The 19,794-nt window shown below is 40.4% G+C and overlaps 1 protein-coding gene and 1 long non-coding RNA gene across 5 annotated transcripts in view; one reads left to right on the top strand and one right to left on the bottom strand.

The window, feature by feature from the left end:
* The window catches only part of LOC105499171 (glyceronephosphate O-acyltransferase), a 34,903-nt gene extending 15,560 nt beyond the window's left edge, over positions 1 to 19,343 (top strand). For all 3 annotated transcript variants that reach the window (XM_011771652.3, XM_011771653.3, XM_071074402.1), the window contains 14 exons: positions 1,955 to 2,131; positions 4,193 to 4,322; positions 6,758 to 6,885; positions 7,177 to 7,252; positions 7,479 to 7,630; positions 7,735 to 7,865; positions 9,127 to 9,350; positions 12,195 to 12,437; positions 13,750 to 13,829; positions 15,044 to 15,184; positions 16,345 to 16,444; positions 16,529 to 16,622; positions 17,261 to 17,322; positions 19,054 to 19,343. In XM_011771652.3, the coding sequence (XP_011769954.2) occupies positions 1,955 to 2,131; positions 4,193 to 4,322; positions 6,758 to 6,885; positions 7,177 to 7,252; positions 7,479 to 7,630; positions 7,735 to 7,865; positions 9,127 to 9,350; positions 12,195 to 12,437; positions 13,750 to 13,829; positions 15,044 to 15,184; positions 16,345 to 16,444; positions 16,529 to 16,622; positions 17,261 to 17,322; positions 19,054 to 19,097 (1,782 nt within the window). In that variant the 3' untranslated portion in view covers positions 19,098 to 19,343. The remainder of the gene's footprint in view (positions 1 to 1,954; positions 2,132 to 4,192; positions 4,323 to 6,757; positions 6,886 to 7,176; positions 7,253 to 7,478; positions 7,631 to 7,734; positions 7,866 to 9,126; positions 9,351 to 12,194; positions 12,438 to 13,749; positions 13,830 to 15,043; positions 15,185 to 16,344; positions 16,445 to 16,528; positions 16,623 to 17,260; positions 17,323 to 19,053) is intronic.
* On the bottom strand, positions 501 to 6,261 carry LOC139357428 (uncharacterized). 2 transcript variants are annotated; one of them, XR_011610503.1, is made up of 4 exons: positions 6,188 to 6,261; positions 2,890 to 3,026; positions 978 to 1,096; positions 501 to 640 (listed from the first exon to the last, which is right to left on the bottom strand). It is a non-coding gene; the product is annotated as an uncharacterized lncRNA (long non-coding RNA). The 2 variants fall into 2 exon arrangements; XR_011610504.1 differs by lacking the exon at positions 978 to 1,096 and having other exon boundaries at positions 505 to 640.
* Positions 19,344 to 19,794: the final 451 nt, after the last annotated feature.

The raw sequence follows: 19,794 nt of genomic DNA, 5'->3' as shown, positions 1-19,794 counted from the left end.
GCTGTATACTTAAAAATGGTTAAAATGGTATATTTTATGTTATGTGTATTTTAATGCATTTTTTTCCTTTTTTTTTTTTTGTTTTTTTTTTTTTTGGAGACAGAGTCTCGTTCTCTCACCCAGGCTGGAGGCAGTGGCTCAATCTCGGCTCACTGCAAGCTCCGCCTCCCAGGTTCACGTCATTCTCCTGCTTCAGCCTCCTGAGTAGCTGGGACTACAGGCGCCCCCCACCATGCCCGGCTGATTTTTTTTTTCTGTTTTTTAGTAGAGACGGGGTTTCACCATTTTAGCCAGGATGGTCTCGATCTCCTGACCTCGTGATCCACCTGGCTCAGTCTCCCAAAGTGCTGGGATTCCAGGCGTGAGCCACCGCGCCCAGCCAACACAATTTTTTTAAAGTGGAATGCTAATTAGTAAAAACAAAAAAAACAGGTCCAGGACTTTTGCATCTCGGGAGAACATTTTTTGCTTTAATTCATATCCTCCCTTTACTTCTCATTCAAACTTTCCCATTATTCTGTGGCCAGTGTCTTAGTTCCTCAGCAGTTCATTTAGTCTTCAGGCCATTCAGTATGAGTTCTCTTCTGACTATATTTTTAAACTTTTTTTTTTTTGGTACGATCACTATTTCAGGTAACCTCTGAGTAAAACAAAGGAACATAGGTAAGAGGAAAGAGTTTATCCCAGTTCCTCACTCTTAGCCCTGTTGAACTGAGCCCCCCCAAAAAGATAGGATATGCAGCAAGATAGAGATGGTGGTTGCACAACGTTTGTGAATGTACAAAATACCACTGAATTGTTCACTTTAAAATGATTAATTTGCCTGGACGCGGTGGCTCACACCTGTAATCCCAGCACTTTGGGAGGCCGAGGCAGGCGGATAACCTGAAGTCGGGAGTTCAAGACCACTCTGACCAACATGGAGAAACCCAGTCTCTACCAAAAATACAAAATTAGCCAAGCATGGTGGCACATACGTGTAATCCCAGCTACTCTGGAGGCTAAGACAGGAGAATTGCTTGAACCTGGGAAGCGGAGGTTGCAGTGAGCCGAGATCGCACCATTATACTCCAGCCTGGGCAACAAGAGCGAAACTCTGTCTCAGAAAAAAAAACATTAATTTTATAGTGTGTGAATTTAACCTCAGTGAAAAAAAAGGATAAGATACTTCTTTACTACATGTAATTGGGGTGCCAACACCCATCCTCTGAGCTTCTGAGCTCATCCTAAAGCAGTGCACTCTCCTGTGGGAAGCATAAGGATTACTTATTCTACAGACTTCATTTCAAAGTGCTTGTTTGGGGGACAATGAAAATGGGCAAATCAGGGCTTCCTCAAGGATAGAAACTGACTGTCAGGCCCTTGACAGTCCTAGCACACAGCAAACATTTTGTTTCTTTACAAAAGATCTAGAGGACCATGTGAATAAAATAAGTTCCATTTTGAGATCCTTTATTTCACTAATTATCCTTTGATAGTTTCGGGCTTTGTGTGCCCATGACTTGATAGATCTGATGTAGTCTGAGTCAGTAATTTCAATGTAATCTTGTATATTACCTTGTAATAGCATTGAGCCAGCTGGTGGAGCGCTGCAGTAAAACACTGAGAGAAGCCACTATTTGCTAGGACACTAGACTATGGGCAGCAACTTATTTTAGAGAGTTTGGATGTAAACTTATTAAACCAAATGGAAAGGTGAAGTGTTTTCTTCACTCTAAAATGCTATCCTAAAAAGCCATTTTTCTTCTAATTTCTGGCCTTTAACCTTCTTTAAATAGGCTCATTTATCTACTATGACTGGGTTGGGAAGTTGTATCAATTTAAATTAAGAAGACACTATATTTGAGTTATAGAAGATTAATTCATTTGGAATTAGTCATACTGGTTTGGGTAAAGCTTTCTCTCTTTTTGTTGCTGTTGTTAGAAATTATTCCTGCTTTTCCTTTCCTTTTAGCTTTCCAAGGAATCCCTTCAATCTGTGGATGTCCTCCGAGAGGAAGTTAGTGAGATTTTAGATGAAATGAGTCACAAACTGCGTCTTGGAGCCATTCGGTTTTTTGCCTTCACCCTGAGCAAAATATTTAAACAAATTTTCTCGAAGGTGTGTGTAAATGAAGAAGGTATTCAGAAAGTGAGTATTGATTGTTAAAAAAAAAAAAAAAAAAAAAGTATCATCTTAAACAAACAAAAAAAAAGTCTCTTTTTCAACCCCTCACAATTTAAACAACTCAAGGACAGCTCACTTGGTCCATCAAAAGCCTAGGGCCTAATCATCAGGCCTCCAGTCTAGGCAGAAGAGGATGTGCATCTCTGAAGGTTGTTTTCTGTTTTTGGTTTCCCTTTAACTGCAGACCTACAGGCTTCAGACTAACTTAAGACTTATAGACTAACTTAATGTCAGATATTCAGTAGTGTTACAAAAGAAATGCAAAGAATTCCTGCATATACTTCACCTAGATTCCCTTACAGCATTTCCTGATTCCCTTACAGCATTTCCTTTATCCTTTTTCTAATACTCTGCTGTGTTTTTCCTGTAATTAAGGACATTATCTTATGGTACAAGTATCAAAATAAGGAAATTAACATTGATCCAATACTAGTAATACAGACCTGACTCATATTTCACCAGTTGTCCCGGTCGTGTCCTGTCTAGCCAAAGAAAATCCTACCTCATGTGTTGCACTAGAAATCCTAGAAAGTGTTCAACTTTCTTCTTTATCCACTTCCATATTAGACTCTTTTAATCTAAAATAATTCCTTAGTATTTGTATTTGTGTTTCATGCTAATTTTTTTTTTCTAAAGAACAGGCTAATTATTTTGAAGTGTGAAATGGTTTGAATTTGAGTATTTGAGTGATGTTATCTCAGTATTAGGCTCAGGTTGTGTACCTTTGCTAGGAATACCCTGGAAGCGATGCATTCTTCTCAGTGTGTTGTATCAGCAGCACATGGTGCCTGTTGGTTTCATTACTGGAGATGTTTCACTTCCATCAGTTGGTTATGGTTATGACTGCCAGGTTTCTCTGCTGTAAAGTTATTATTTTTTCCTTTATAATTAATGAATATCTTCATTAATTACATAGTGAAAAGACACTTTGAGAATGGCTAAATATCCTGTTTTGCATCATACTTTACCCCACTGGTTTTTGCACCCACTGATGATTTTTACCAGAATTAGTTATTATGTTAATGATTGCCAAATGATGACTTTTCTAATTTCATAAAGAGCTTTCCTTATGGAGATTATTTTTACTTGTTTTTTTTTTTTTTCCTCCTAGGAAAGCTCTTAACTTCACTTGCCTTCCTCCTCATGCCTTTTAATATTTTGTTTTAATTCAGTCATTTACTTTCCTGTCATATTCTTCTTCCTCCTGACTGTTTTCGAGATTGCTGACTTATACCCTGAATCTGTCAGAGACTGTTACAGTGTTTGGGACCAAGGGTGTTGGTGAGCCATGTCTTAAGTGATGATCACAGATTACCTGGCCTCTGTTACATTTAGTTTTCAAAAAAGCAGATAACACATGGATACCAGTGAATCTTGAGGTTGATGGCCTGAGGAGTATATTTGGAAACTCAAATTATCCCTCCCAGCCACATGACACCCATTCACCCTGGCAGTGAGTCCAGCACATAGAGAAGTACCATTCTTCTCACCTTGTCCTATGAATTTGTAGATTTTTTTTTTAATCTGTCCAAGAGAAGCTTTGTTTTCTCATACTACAACCAACCAATTCAATACAGTGGTTAACAGTTGGCTTTTTAAGTCAGACTGACTTGGGTTCCATTCACAGCTCTACCATTGATTGGATGCATGACTATTTTACAAACAAGGAAGCTAAGGCTTAGACCTTGTTAATTATGTGGTATTAGACACAGCACATAAAATAACTGTATATAAAATGATGCTAATATAGTGCCCAACTAATATGTGTTAACGATCATCACTGTTACCATTATTCTGACCCATAAAAATTTACATTTTTAATATTCTTGCGTTATGTGAAATTGTTTAACTAGAAACAGTACTTTTACCTTATCAGAGCAAATCGTTTATGTGTATGGTAGGAAGGCAGAAAAAGAGGATGGGTATTCCCTCTCTACATAGACTTATTCTTCCGTTTGCTGATTTGAGATGTGATTTGATAACATGACAACTGAAGTTATTCAAAATGTAACATTTACTTTCAAGCTACAAAGAGCCATCCAGGAGCATCCTGTTGTTCTGCTACCTAGTCATCGAAGTTACATTGACTTCCTGATGTTGTCTTTTATTCTATACAACTATGATTTGCCTGTGCCAGTTATAGCAGCAGGAATGGGTATGTATTGTTTTTCTATTTTTTTAACTGTAAAAATTAAAAAGTTCACTGGCATATTCTAGCAGTACTGAGGTATTTGAAGATGATGATGAAAATAGCCTCTCCTCCCTTCTTCCAGTCCTAGCACCGAACAACTTGAGTTATGTCCTTCGTCCTGTGCTTCACTGTGCCTGAACAGACATCTGCAGTTCATGCACACAGGGTTCTTTAGTGTAGGCTTTACAAATGAGACTGTACTACTTACAGGTATTACCTGCCTTTTGCTTTTTTTATTTGGTAATATATTAATGGCTACCTCTCTAGGCAATAAATAGATCTAACTTTTTTAAGTTTATTTTTAATTGTGATAAAATACATATAATATCAAATTTACCATCTAAGTCATCTTCAAAAATACAGTTCAGTGGCATTAAGTACATTTACATTGTTATGCAGCTATCAACACCTTCCATCTCCAGAACTCTTCATCTTGCAAAACTGAAATGGTACCCATTAAACACACTTCCCATTCTACCCTCCGCCTGACTCTGGGCAATCAGCATTCTACTTTCTGTCTCTATGAACTTAACTACTCTAGATATTTGATAGATGTGAAATCATACAGTACTTGTCCTTTCGTGACTGGCATATTTCACTTAACAGAATGCCCTCAAGGTTCATCTGTGTCAGAATTTCCTTCCTTTTTGAAGTTGGAAACGCATCTGCTCAAGACCCTGCTCTCCATTTTTTTACATATATACCAAAAATGGTATGTATAGAATTGCTGGGTCTTGTGGTAATTTTTTTCATTTTTTGAGGAACCACCATACTGTCTTCCGTAGCAGCTGCACCGTTTTACATTCCCACCAACAGTGCACAAGAGTTCCAGTTTTTCTACATCCTTGCCAACACCTGTTATTTTCTGATATATTTTATAATAATTTTAATGAGTGTAAAGTGGTATCTCATTGTAGTTTTGATTTGCATTTCCCTAATGATTAGTGATGCTGAGCGTCTTTTTCGTGTGCTTATTGGCCATTTGTATATCTTTGGGGAAATGTCTGTTCAAGTCCTTTGCCTTTTTTTTAATTAGGTTGTTTGCGGGTTTTTTAGTTGAGTTGTAGGAATTGTTTCTACATGCTGGATATTTACCCTTATCAGACAGATGATTTGCAAATATTGTCTTCCATTTCATGGGTTACCTTTTCACTCTGTTGATTGTGTTATTTGATGCATGGAAGTTTTTAGTTTTGATATAGTCTAATTGATCTATTTGTTTCTTTGGTTCCCGGTGCTTTTGGTATCAGATCCAAGAAATCATTGCCAAATCCAAGATCATGAAGCTTTTCCCTTATGTTTTCTCCTAAGAGTTTTATGGTTTCAGGTCTTAAATTAAGGTCTTTGGTTTTTTTGAGTTAATTTTTGTATACGGTATAAGTTAAGCGTCTAACTTCATGTCTAACATTAATTTTAATAGCTGTATAATATTCAGCAATGTGGATATTTCATAATTCAGTAGTTTTGCTGTTATAAACAATGTCATAATATATTTTTATATTAGTGCTTTTATTCCTGTAAGATCAATTCCTAAAAGTAGGATTGCCAAGGCATATAAGTTGTTTATCCACTCCCTTTTAGGGTAGCCAGGAAAGCCGGGATTCAAGTATACACCTTTGTTAATAAATGCAGTGAATGGTAAGGTTAAAACTGCCAAGAACTTAAGCAGTTTAAAAGCATTTTCATCTGAACAAACTTGTGAGGAAGTTATTTGAAAATTAAGGGAAACGAAGAGAAAGACTATTTTAAAACTGCTGGTAGCAATCTTCCTTTCTTACAAGATTTGCCTTATTTAATCTCTTCCAACAAAAGTAAGTTGATATTTTTACCTGATAGGAAAAAGATGAGAGCTGGTTTGGCCTGGCTGTCCAGAGCATGTAGGGCACAGATTGGTCTGTTGTCAGGCTCAGCAGCATGACTGACTAAAGAAATTGACATCATGTCATTGTGATGTTGCTCTGCTGTTGCCCGTGGTTTCTAGCTGACCTACTTGTAAATGGAGTGGTGTATGGAGAAGCGAAAGGTAACCTCCCAGTGAATACCTGCCCCACAGAATCCCCTCTTTTCTATAATTCTATTAGATATCTCTTATGCTTTTTAATGTCAGAGTATAATAATATCATAGGGGTATCTTACATTTATGAAATCTTTCTTAATAATGTTTGAGTTTAGGCCAGGCACAGTGGCTTATGCCTATAATCCCAGTACTTTGGGAGGCCGAGGCAGGAGGACTACTTGAGGCCAGGAAGTTTGCGACCAGCCTGGCCAGCATAGCAAGACCCTGTCTCATAAAATAAAACAATAAAACAGAAATGAAAAATAAGAATGTTTAAGTTTAGATCTTTATAGACGATTTCAAGATCAAGATCTGCAAATAAATATTATCCCCTCTTTTTTAGACTTCCTGGGAATGAAAATGGTTGGTGAGCTGCTACGAATGTCGGGTGCCTTTTTCATGCGGCGTACCTTTGGTGGCAATAAACTCTACTGGGCTGTGTTCTCTGAATACGTAAAAACTATGTTACGGGTAAATGCAAAGAATTCCCAAGTACTCTTCAGCCATATTTTCTTCACTGATGTTTGCTCATTTAAACTCTTAACTTCTGAATAGAACACTTAGCTATTTCGCTTTCCCTCAAGAACTGTTCATTACCGCAGCAGTTGGTTTAATCTGTATGACTCTCTTGTTTAATTTTCACTGTAAGCTGTGTTTGTTCAGGAAGCTTGGGAGGGAGCTTGGGAAAAGGAATCAAAAGAAGCATTTATCATTTTGAGAGTAGGCAACAGGTTTTGTGTTTTGTTTGTTTTCTCTTTAAAGAATGGTTATGCTCCTGTTGAATTTTTCCTCGAAGGGACAAGAAGCCGCTCTGCCAAGACATTGACTCCTAAATTTGGTAGGTCACTACAGATTAAAAGGAAAAATACAAACCCAAAGACATCAGCTGCTACATACAACTCGACACTTTATTTAACAAGATATTCTTTTCAAGTGTAAATGTGTAACTGTTGATATTTATGGGGTTAGTGTATAATGTATGCTTTTAGTATTTTCTGTTTATGTGCCCATGTTTGCTCTGCTCTTCAATATGTTGATGAAGCATTTCTCCCTGTGTTTTGCAGGTCTTCTGAATATTGTGATGGAGCCATTTTTTAAAAGAGAAGTTTTTGATACCTACCTTGTCCCAATTAGTATCAGTTATGATAAGATCTTGGAAGAAACTCTTTATGTGTATGAACTTCTAGGGGTTCCTAAACCAAAAGAATCGACAACTGTACGTGAGCTTGATTTTAGCCTAATTGAGAGAATGTGCTGACTGACACATCAACTAATTTCTAAATTTACCACTTTTCGTTTTGTTTTCCCCTGTATTATTAGGGGTTGTTGAAAGCCAGAAGGATTCTCTCTGAAAATTTTGGAAGCATCCATGTGTACTTTGGAGATCCTGTGTCACTTCGATCTTTGGCAGCTGGGAGGATGAGTCGGAGCTCATATAACTTGGTTCCAAGGTGTGACCTGTGTTTTAACAACTGTCTTAGAAATGAGGATTAAAATCCAAAGGTGTGAGTTGCGATTCTGGAGTTGACCACTTCTCTTGGTTTACTTAAGATCACAGAGAAAATGATCAGAAATGCTGTTTCATCAGTGGAAACCTTCAATTAACGAAGAATTATGTGTTTGTCCCAAAAAAGTGATGAGCTGTAAGATATGTATGTCAAATATGCAAAATCAGACCATGATCATGTTTCTCAGGGGAACTAAAGTGGTAAGAAATAATGCCACTATTAACAAGGATATGTGCAGGAATTGTTGAGCACTATTGCTAGGCTACCCAAAGTATGCACTATTATTTTTGACCCTAGAAAGGATTGCATAATGGTAATGAATGGGAGTGAGTCCTTAGTCTCAAGAAGGTTATAGTTTTATGGGCAAGAAAATATATTAGGTTCTTTCAGGATACAGAACACAGATATACATATGAGTTTTCTTAATTAAGAGAAATATACCTGGACAAGTAAGGGAGACAAACCATCTGCCCCTCCAGGCCTCATGTGCTTGCAACATCATTTGCAACTTATCTGTAGCTTCAGCAGTTTCCCAGCAGCTACATTAGTCATCACAGAAGCTTATGTTAGTTTTTTTCCTGCCACAGGCTTTCTCTCTTTAGATCTCAAATTGGGTTGACAAGTTATTACCTAGTACAGGGCACCCTTACTGGCTGCATCTTTCTCATTAAGCCACCTGTGTGGCAATTTTTAGGTCATGTGTGTGTCTCTGCTCCAGCCAGCTCTGTGTAGGCCTTATCGTACTGTTCAAAGTGTGGTAATCCATGCATGAAGTCAGACAAACTGAATGGCACCCATTCAGTATAAAATAGTTATTATATAATCTGATAAGTGTGTTCCACAATGGAGATACGTTCAGTGCACTACAGATTCTGAAAAGACAGTAATTCAGTCTACTGGGGCAGGCATCCATTCTCAGAGAAATGATGTATCCTATTTAGGAAGCAACAAAAGTTGTTTCCCTAGAACCAGGACTAATAGGACCCTGGACCCCTTCAGTATTTTTACCACCTCTCAAGAGCATATTCCAGAAATGTATGGTCAGATTACACCATAGTAAAGCAAAGGAATACTGTCTGCACCTGACCTGAGAGAATTCAGTTGGCAAAAAGTATGAGAAGCCTTCTAAAAGGTCAGTCTTTTTCCATCCCCATTTGTCTAAGTAGCAGAACTGTAATTTGTTGCTCTGTGCTCTTCCTTTTAGATACATTCCTCAGAAACAGTCTGAGGACATGCATGCCTTTGTCACTGAAGTTGCCTACAAAATGGAGCTTCTGCAAGTTGAAAACATGGTTTTGAGCCCCTGGACCCTAATTGTTGCTGTTCTGCTTCAGAACCGGCCATCCATGGACTTTGATGCTCTGGTGGAAAAGACTTTATGGCTAAAAGGCTTAACCCAGGCATTTGGAGGGTTTCTCATTTGGCCCGGTATGTAGGTAGGACATATGTGTTGAGAATGCTTGCTTAATTTGGAAGAGTTATAACCTGGACCTGAAAAATCTATAGAGGACTTGAGCAAAGGATTGCTCAGAAAAATAAAGGACAGGCCAGGTGCAGTGGTTCACACCTGTAACCCCAGCACTTTGGGAGGCTGAGGCGGATGGATCACGAGGTCGGGAGATTGAGACCATCCTGGCTAACACGGTGAAACCCCGGCTGTACTAAAAAAATAGAAAAAATTAGCTGGGCGGGCTGGCGGGCACCTGTAGTCCCAGCTACTTGGGAGGCTGAGGCAGGAGAGTGGTGTGAACCCAGGAGGTGGAGTTTGCAGTGAGCCGAGATCGTGCCACTGCACTCCAACCTGGGTGACAGAGTGAGACTCCGTCTCAAAAAAGAGAAAGGACACCAGATCTGTTTCTATCACTAAAGGACACAGTGAACACAGCACATTGATTATTTGAGAATAATTGTTTACATGTCATTTCCCACTATAAGACTCTAAATATCTTGGGGACTAGAATACCATTTCCTTGGCACCTAGCACAGTGGAAAATAAAGTCATGAATCCTAGCCAGACATGGTGGCACACACCTATAATCCCAGCTACTTGGGAGGCTGAGGTGGGAGGATCACTTGAGCCCAGGAGTTTGAGACCAGCCTCAGTAACACAGTGAGACCCCATCTCTAAAAAAAAAAAAAAAAAAAAGGCCGGGCGTGGTGGCTCATGCCTGTAATCCCAGCACTTTGGGAGGTTTAGGCAGGCGGATCACAAGGTCAGGAGTTCTAGACCAGCCTGACCAACATGGTGACGCTCCATCTCTACTAAAAATACAAAAATTAGCTGGGCGTGGTGGTGCATGCCTGTAATCCCAGCTACTCGGGAGGCTGAGGCAGGAAAACTGCTTGAACCTGGAGGCAGAGCTTGCAGTGAGCCAAGATCGCGCCACTGCACTCCAGCCTGGGCGACAGAGTGAGACTCCATGTCACAAAAAAAAAAAAAAAAAAATACAGACTACAGTTGGAAATGTGTTTTTTTTAAGACCAGATAATTATTTGAAGTCAAGTACCTAGTATTCTTTGATCAACCCAATACTGAATACCTCATCTGTGCTGGGTACTACCAGGGATATGAAAATGAACAAGATGCCATCCCCATCCTGGAGGTTCCCCTGGGTTGCAGAGGGCAGGGTGGGTGGGTCATGTGTAAACAAGTTGTGAGGGTTCAGTGAACAGAGACAAGGAGTGATGTGCGTGCTGCAGAGGGTTCCTAAGAGTTGTGCAGAGGAAAGGGACCATACTCAGGAAGATTTCACAGAAGTGACTTTTGAACCCTTCAGGAAGACCAGGAGAGGAACCTAGCCAAGGCAGGGATGAGGAATGCAAGATGGCAGGCTTGGGCCCCAGGGATTCATCAGTGATGTTAAAATGTTGGCCCAGATGGGGGATGAGGGGTAGATGGAAAATAAAGATGGACCTCCCCGCCCCCTCCCCACCATCCACCACCAGAAGACTGGAGGTAGAGAAACAAGTTAGGAGGCTGCTCTGTCCCAGTGAGATTTCTGCAGGATGCCTGAGCCACAGCAGTAGAAGCACGCAGGCCACAGCCAAGAGATGAGGAGGATTTACTGACAAAAATGCCAGTCACCAAGAGAGAGACAAATCAGACATCTGTTCTCAGTGCTATGATGGTCTGGTAGGAGGCAAAGGACGTGTTGATTATGATACAAGGTAGCAAGTGTTGGGTGTCATGAGAAATAGCTGAAAGGGCTCAAACCCATCATTGTTTGGCCCAGGAACATATGAAAACATAGGTACTTGTTTTCTAAAGTGTTTTGCTTTTTCAAAATGGGATAAATGCCATGACTGATCCATAATTAAGAGTGTCTGTTCAGTATCACTACAGTTCTGTTGCTTTTTTCTTTTTTTATGCAGATTACCCCACATGCCTAAGCATGTGCATATCTCAAGCTTTTTATGATCATTTCACATAAAATATTATTCAGTTGAGCAAGCTGAGACAAGGCAAGTTGGTCAAGAATGAATGTGATCAAGTCCAGGAGGAAGCCATACCTCTCACTTGTCCCTGCCTTGAAGCAGTAGCAGAACTTGCCACCAAACTTGAGCAGTGTGCCACTCCCAGCCAGCTCTTTGGCTCAGGTTAACCGTAGAATAATTTTCCGTGCTGAGAATATTTGTTAAATATCACCATCTCTTCATTATGCTTCTGTAATTCTACCTGCCTGGCAGCTGTCTGCAGGCCAGTATGTCAGGTGATAAGCTACCAAGAACTGCCATGGATCTGCCTCTTTAGTTATCTTTGATTTGGGAAAAACTGCAAACTGATATTTTTACCATCTTGGTATAGGTCTAAGCAAAGGGGGTGTGTGTGTGTGTGTGTGTGTGTGTGTGTGTGTGTGTGTTGTATGTTGTAATGTATTCGTACACTAATCACGGGCCTTTTTGTCTTAGTCTTCTTACATTCCCATGCATGTGACTTTCCAGTTACGTAACTTGCTGTTACAAAACTTTAGATTCCCTTGGTTCCTGAAGTACACAGAAGTGGTGTTCATTTTCAGAGTAGAAACTGATGTGCCTTGAGAATGGCTGACAAATTTGGGGTAAGAAAGTATGTTACATGTCCTTAGAGAGAAAGAATTTATTTATGAAATAGTACTTTTAAAATTTTCTTCACATTTGGTATCATTACCATAATTGGTAGACACTAAAAGCTGTCACTTGAAAATGAGCATCTGTCACGTTACTGTTAATAACGTTAATGCCCACTAGGCCCAAGACTCCCTTGTTGTTTGAATGAATTGTCTTTGTGTGTAGATAATGAACCTGCTGAAGAAGTTGTCCAGGCCAGCATTCTTCTGCATTCCAACATCGCCAGCCTTGTCAGAGACCAGGTGATTCTGAAAGTGGACTCCGGAGACTCAGAAGTGGTCGATGGACTTATTTTCCAGCACATCACTCTCCTCATGTGCTCAGCTTATAGGAACCAGCTGCTCAACATTTTTGTCCGTCCATCCTTAGTAGCAATGGCATTGCAGATGACACCAGGGTTCAGGAAAGGTAATTTTCAGGAATGCAATCTTGAGTTTTAGAAGAGGTCTGACCATTCCATTCCATTTAGGGAGCAACATTTGAAGCCTTGTAATGTTCAACCTCACCCCAGTGAAGAGCAGGCGTATCACTGAGAAAAAGTTAGCTTTGTTCCCCAAATACTTGTTCATCTGCTTAGAATTTTGGAATTGGGAGGACCTGGAAATAATCTAAACCTTTCCTTTTATAAATATGGAAAATGAGGCCTAGAAAGTTTCATAATTACTGAGAGAAGGATCTGGCATTTGAGTACAGTTCTCTACTTCCTGGTGTGCAGCACTGTTTCTGCTGTGCCAGCTCCCTGATCCAGCAAAGGCAGGTGGGCAGGTGAGCAGTCAGCAGTAGATGAGTACTCACGAGATGCACGGTCTCATTCTAATTGCATTAGGAGTGTAAAAATGAGTACAGCACAGGTCATGTTCACAGGAGCCTGTAGTCAAGGCCAGGGCGTTCTGTCAAGGCCCCATGTTAGAATTACGAGGGGAGTGGTCCCCACCCCATTTCTTCAGTTGACCTGGGGTATGGGCCAGCCATTGGTGTTTGGTTTTGGTTTTGGCTTTTCAAAGCTCCACAGTGATTCTAAGGAAAAGTGCTATAGATACAGTAAAGATACCAGGAAATACGAATATAAAGGGAAATTAAGAAATCAGTACTTTTCCTTCCCTACTAGGGAGCCATGGGGTAGGGAAAAATGAAGTGTCCTGGACTCTAAGGACTGTGATGTCTTACTGAGTTTCTACTGGTTGTAGATTATATTCAATCATTTAAAAACTATGCTAGGGCCTGACACAATGGCTTGTGCCTGTAATCCCAGCACTTTGGTAGGCCAAGGTAGGAAGATCACAATATCAGGACTTTGAGTCCAGCCTGACCAACATGGTGAAACCCTGTCTCTATTAAAATACAAAAATTAGCTGGGCGTGGCGGCGGGCACCTGTAATCCCAGCTACTTGGGAAGCTGAGGCTGGAGAATTCGCTTGACCCCGGGAGACGGAGGTTGCAGTGAGCCCACATCGCACCATTGCACTCCAGCCTGGGTGACAGAGCGAGACTCCATCTCAAAAAACAAAAAAACAAAAAGAACAAACTATGCTAGACCATAGTTCGCTCTGTAGATAAGATTTGGGTTTAATTTAGCTTCCCTCAGGGGACTTAATTCTTGTCCCTGTTACATGAATAAAATATGCCTTTGAAATACATTTTGTGATAGTGAGGACTTCCTGGTACTCCCTTAAAGTTGAAAGGGCAATGTTGTAATTTTACATAATAAATTTATTTCCAGAGGATGTCTACAGTTGCTTTCGCTTCCTACGTGATGTTTTTGCAGATGAGTTCATTTTCCTTCCAGGAAACACACTAAAGGTAAAGTGCTTACAACAAAGAGCAAGTGTATTTGCAGTGTGAGTTCTAGAAATGTTAGGGGTGAATTCACAGATATGTCTCAGGCAGTGTGCCATCCCTTTCTTCAAGGCAAAGGTGGGGCAGACTTCAAGAGAAACTGGGGCGCTCACAGTTCAGCAGACTCTAGTTTGATTCTTGGTCAAGTTTAGTTAATAACTTAGGGATTATCTCATGAGAGGAGAGTCATTCTTTGAACTATCAGTGTGGCCGTTGCAACTAAACTAACTTTATTTTAGTAAACGTTTAAAAATCAGCACACAGCCGGGCGCGGTGGCTCACGCCTGGAATCCCAGCACTTTGGGAGGCCGAGGCGGGCGGATCACAAGGTCAAGAGATCGAGACCATCCTGGCCAACATGGTGAAACCCCATCTCTACCTAAAAATACAAAAATTAACTGGGTGTGGTGGCGGGTGCCTGTAATCCCAGCTACTCAGGAGGCTGAGGCAGGAGAATCACTTGAACCTGGAAGGTAGAGGTTGCTATGAGCCGAGATTGTGCCACTGCACTCCAGCCTGGCGACAGAGCAAGACTTCGTCTCAAAAACAAAACAAAACAAAACAAAATCTGCACTCATTTTCCTGTTAGCAAGTTGTTAGAATGAGTCACCCAGGCAAGTGCCTTTTACTTTGAAAGTAGCAAGTGGTGGTCCTGCCTGGTCTAGACAGCTGAGGAGTCATCAGGCTCGCAGAACTGGACTGCTGCTTGGTTGAAGTGGGAAGTGACGGAGTAGATAAGAGGCATGTTAGGTTTTTGTGTGCTTTAAGGATAAGAGGTTTGATTCTGTAGGGAGTGAAATAGGAGTGCTGGAAATTTTAACCATAGCATAATTCTAAGTATTTTTAGGACTTGCTGTATGTATTTCCTATTTAAATTAAGTAGTGGTTCTGTAAAGTGAAAGAAAATCCATCACCCAGGTTGTGATTTGTAAGGCTCAGAAATGTTGTGTGTTTGAAAACATTTTGAATGTAGAACAGTGCTTCTCTGGCTACTATCTCACAACAGAATTGTTCTGGAAGTTGGGGAAATAGCTGGTATTCTGTTGTCTGAGGGCATGTGGCTGCATATATTGAGACAGGCGGTGTACCCATTAACCTAGATGAGGGGGTACATGTATTGAGCTGGGCACTATACCCATTACCCTCAATGAGCACTATGGCTTCCTCTTCACCTCTAGGACTTTGAAGAAGGCTGTTACCTGCTTTGTAAAAGTGAAGCCATACAAGTGACTACGAAAGACATCCTAGTTACAGAGAAAGGAAATACTGTGTTAGAATTTTTAATAGGACTCTTTAAACCTTTTGTGGAAAGCTATCAGGTACGTAAATTTGGCAAGTTCTCCTTCATGCCCCCCGTATCAAATATAATAAGACATTCTCACCCTGTGCTTATTTCCAGTCTTAAGGGCAGGTATCTTCCTCAGGCAAATGGAAGAAGGAGAGAGAGAGTGATTAATACGATCAGTGATTTCACCTCACCAGTGAGACCTTGCTCCCTGCATTCAGGAGGAAGCTTGGTTCATTACAGACCCAAGAGGACAACAGCTTAGTGATGCCATGAGCACAGCATTCACAGGACCACAGTTACACCCAAGCATCATCTGTCATACTGTGTCTCATGTCTAAATGAGGTCTTCATGTCAGTCAATATGTAACCTCGAGATTTGATATATACCAGGCACTCAGTAAAGGCAAGACTTGAGTGATACATAAAGTCAGTTACAGATTACCAGATGTTTATGAGGGAAAGAAAAAGTTCAAGTGCAAGTTCTGAAAGCGTTTGTCAGAGCTCTTGGAAGTAGTTAGAGAGGGGATGGTATGTTGCCCAGCAGGAATTGTGCCAGGACTCAGCAGGCGAGAAAGTCTGAAACATAAACTGTAGGAAGGACTTCCACATGTTTGAGAGAAGAGGATGCTGTGACTCGGGTCTGTTTATATAATACATGCACTAGCTCTGGGTACCTGGACCCACTTCCTGGTGCTTGTGGTCCGTGAAATAACTCATTCAGCCTCCTTGCACAAAGTCTGGCACTTACTGAGCATTTGATAAATGCTAATTCTACCCTTAATCACCTTTCTACAGTAGAAATCAAATATTTTAGGGTATGGTACTTTGTTAGGTGTATTTAGAGAAAAAAAGCAAAGTTATTAAAATCTGACCCCTCTCTTCCCAAGTAGCATAAGAGATGTGAAGCTGATGGTAATTAACTTGTACCCCTTGAAGTGAGAAATTATACTTTAATAAATGTCATTATTATTTTAAACCTTTTTCTAATTGTAAAATGTAATGTAAACTCAAAGGAGATGTCCTAAAAATTCTTTGATTTTTCTGTGCTCATTCCTTAGAGGGTCTTTATGCTGCTCTGCTGTGATACGTCTTTCTCTTAAGAGGGGCAATGTAAAGTTATTTACTATTCTGTTGAATTTGGCTATCCTTTTTCTCGTTCTGTTCCCCTCATCCTTCCTCTTAAAAAATCAGATAATTTGCAAGTACCTTTTGAGTGAAGAAGAGGACCACTTCAGTGAGGAACAGTACTTGGCCGCAGTCAGAAAATTCACAAGTCAGCTTCTCGATCAAGGTCGGTCACTGTTCTGTGGGTGCTGATTTCTTTTAGTTGAGAATAAAAACTGGTCAACTAACTATTCCTCACCCCTGATTTTAGGTACCTCTCAGTGTTATGATGTATTATCTTCCGATGTGCAGAAAAATGCCTTAGCAGCTTGTGTGAGGCTCGGAGTAGTAGAGAAGAAGAAGATGTAAGTACTGTACAAGATTCCATGAGTGCTCAAACAACAAGGAAACCAATCACATTTGAGCTAAAAATCCAGAGATGTAGAAATAGATGATCCAGGAAACGTTATATTACACTTTCCTTATCCTTCCTCTAATTAGTTAATTCAGTACAGGTTACCCGGAAAATTGTATGTGGTTATGAATAGAAATGCAACTGAAGCAAAGAAAGAAAGAAAGAACTTTAGGCCAATATTTTTGCTTTTACTTAATGTTGAAATTTATAATTACAAGAAAGATTTTCGGGAGTGTAGTGGGCATATGAGTGTATATACACATAGACACACATAAATACATAATACATATATAGATACACGTATATGTATGTATAAGCATATAGATATATGTTCTTCTAAGTGGTTGAATTTAACAGTGATAAAGCTTAATATGTAAACTCTGACAGTCATGTCTCTTATGTGGTCAGAAGAATGAAGCAAGAAGCCAGGAAGTGGGACAGGAGCCCGAGGCCTTTGGACTACTTAGGACCGGCCTTGAGGAAGTCAATTGAAAAGTAGTCTTACAATAGCTACCGTCAGGAACAAAATATAAAAGTTTTCTTTTCCCCAGAGTTTATGTAATAATAAAGCTTGTTATTTTCTCCTAGAAATAATAACTGTATATTTAATGTGAATGAACCTGCCACAACCAAATTAGAAGAAATGCTTGGTAAGTGCAGTTTAATAAAATACAAGTTTTCACATTTTGTTGATGAATTAAAGTAAGAAAGTATACTGTGGCACCAAATACTTTATTGAAATGATCAGTAAGTAGTAGAGTTCTAACATAAACAGGGAATTACTTATGTAGTCTAGAATTTTCTGGCCGGGCGCGGTGGCTCAAGCCTGTAATCCCAGCACTTTGGGAGGCCGAGACGGGCGGATCACGAGGTCAGGAGATCAAGACCATCCTGGCTAACACGGTGAAACCCCGTCTCTACTAAAAAATACAAAAAACTAGCCGGGCGAAGTGGCGGGCGCCTGTAGTCCCAGCTACTTGGGAGGCTGAGGCAGGAGAATGGCGTGTACCCGGGAGGCGGAGCTTGCAGTGAGCTGAGATCCGGCCACTGCACTCCAGCCTGGGCGACAGAGCATGACTCCATCTCAAAAAAAAAAAAAAGAAGAAATGCTTGGTAAGTGCAGTTTAATAAAATACAAGTTTTCACATTTTGTTGATGAATTAAAGTAAGAAAGTATACTGTGGCACCAAATACTTTATTGAAATGATCAGTAAGTAGTAGAGTTCTAACATAAACAGGGAATTACTTATGTAGTCTAGAATTTTCTCAAGCTAAAGAGAAAGCACAAAGAAAATTAACAAATCACAACAGGCATAAAAGAAGCAGTCTTACACAGTAGAGTCAGTCCCTAACATGACTGACCTCAGCCAGAGGCCCAGACCCTTCACATCCTTGCCTCAGAGAGAGTACCTCATCTCCACTCTTTGATGCTCTCACTGTCTGTCTGGCATTGCTTCTTTCCCAAGTGAGGGATTAGAGTCAGTGTCTCTATCACGTAGACTTTCTGAACTCAGAATTAGGAGCTGATAGCACATCCTTGGCACAATAATCCGAGCCTAACAGCGACAAAGAAATAGTCCAGCCCAAAGAGAGTCCTTGAGTGTTGTCTTCCTTGACATAAGAGTCCTTGAGTGTTGACATAAACAGAGATACAGTCAGAGGGGGTCAAGAACATTTTTCCTAGCAATGATAGGGCCATTTTAGAAAGGAGGGTGTTAACATTTGGAAAAAATAATCTGCCTATTGAATAGCATGATGTCGTTGAGTGGATCATCTTACAAGTACTGTTTTTGTACCTAATCTTAATTCAGTACATCATCAAACCTGCATGGAAGAGCTTTAATAGATGTCTGTTGGGATTTGCGGCAGATCAGAATGGGGCATATGGAAAAGGAGAATGGTTGAAGAAAAGGGTAGAAGGGCAATGGGGTAGTTGACGCATATCGGGAAGGTGGAAGTACTAGACCTTGTAGAAAAAAATATGTAGGCCGAAATCCCAGTCTCCTATTTATATCATGTCTGAAGAGGTGTATATACCTACAACAACCACAAACACCTCGCCCCGTGAGGGTGACGGAATCAATTACTTAATCACAGAAAACAGATGTGATGTGAGCATGAACATACTGGACTGGAGTTCAGAAAACATGACGGGGTTCAACTCCTGGCCCTGGCCCTGTGGCTCTGGCCATACTGTCCCCTCTTGGAGTATCTAACGCTTCCCTTGTGGAGGGGACTGGCTTCCCCATGTGTACTGGCCAGCCTGTGAAGCTCTGCACAAGTGTCCAGCGCCTCCCCTGGACAGTCGCCCAAGGAACAGCTGTGTGAGGAAGGGCAAAATCAGCATCATTTCATGAGCTGCTCCTCTTTTTTCATCTTAGGTTGTAAGACACCAATAGGAAAACCAGCCGCTGCAAAACTTTAATAATCGGCAAGTAGTTATGGAAAATTCGGTCACATAATTACTGTCATCGAAGGACTCATTACAACAAACAGGGAAGTAAAGGAAGAGAAGCATCCTCTCGTACTCCCTGAGACTCCGAGAACAGTGGACGCAGAGGGAAGAGATGATCATTGGAAGCAGTCAGTCTACTCTTCCCCACCACAGTGGTTAAAAGGCATTTGTATCCAACACTATGCGTGTGTTTTAAAATAAACTTTTGGAAACATGTTTGGAAAAGCAAAGCTCAGCTCATTTCACTACCACTTTTCAGCTTACTGTATGTATTAAACTTTTACTTGACTTTTGAATGAAAGATTGATATCACTGAGAGCTCTGGGTAGTAAAAGAAAATACTGAAAAGGGCATCTCTACATTATTTGTAGCTTGCTTTAATTAAAGTTGCCTCAAACAAGTACAAATTTGACAGAGATATTTAATAAATTAGCTAGCTTACTTTAAATTTTGGCCACCCAAGGGCCTTAATTAACAAAAATGAATTAAGCATGTGCAACAAAAAGATGCTATGTGATGCGCCATAAATATGTGTAAGAAATCAAGAGAAGAGAAATTTAGAGTAAGTAGGTAAACACCAGAAACCTTGGCAGGTAGCCACTTCTGGAAGTGACATGTAAGCTGAGAACTGGATTGAGCAGGAGCCAGCCCCTAGAGTGGCAGGGTT

Source organism: Macaca nemestrina, chromosome 1 (assembly GCF_043159975.1).
Source record: "Macaca nemestrina isolate mMacNem1 chromosome 1, mMacNem.hap1, whole genome shotgun sequence".
NCBI lineage: Eukaryota > Metazoa > Chordata > Mammalia > Primates > Cercopithecidae > Macaca > Macaca nemestrina.
The sequence above is the reverse complement of the archived record's forward strand: the minus strand, read 5'-3'. Positions and strand labels throughout refer to the sequence as shown.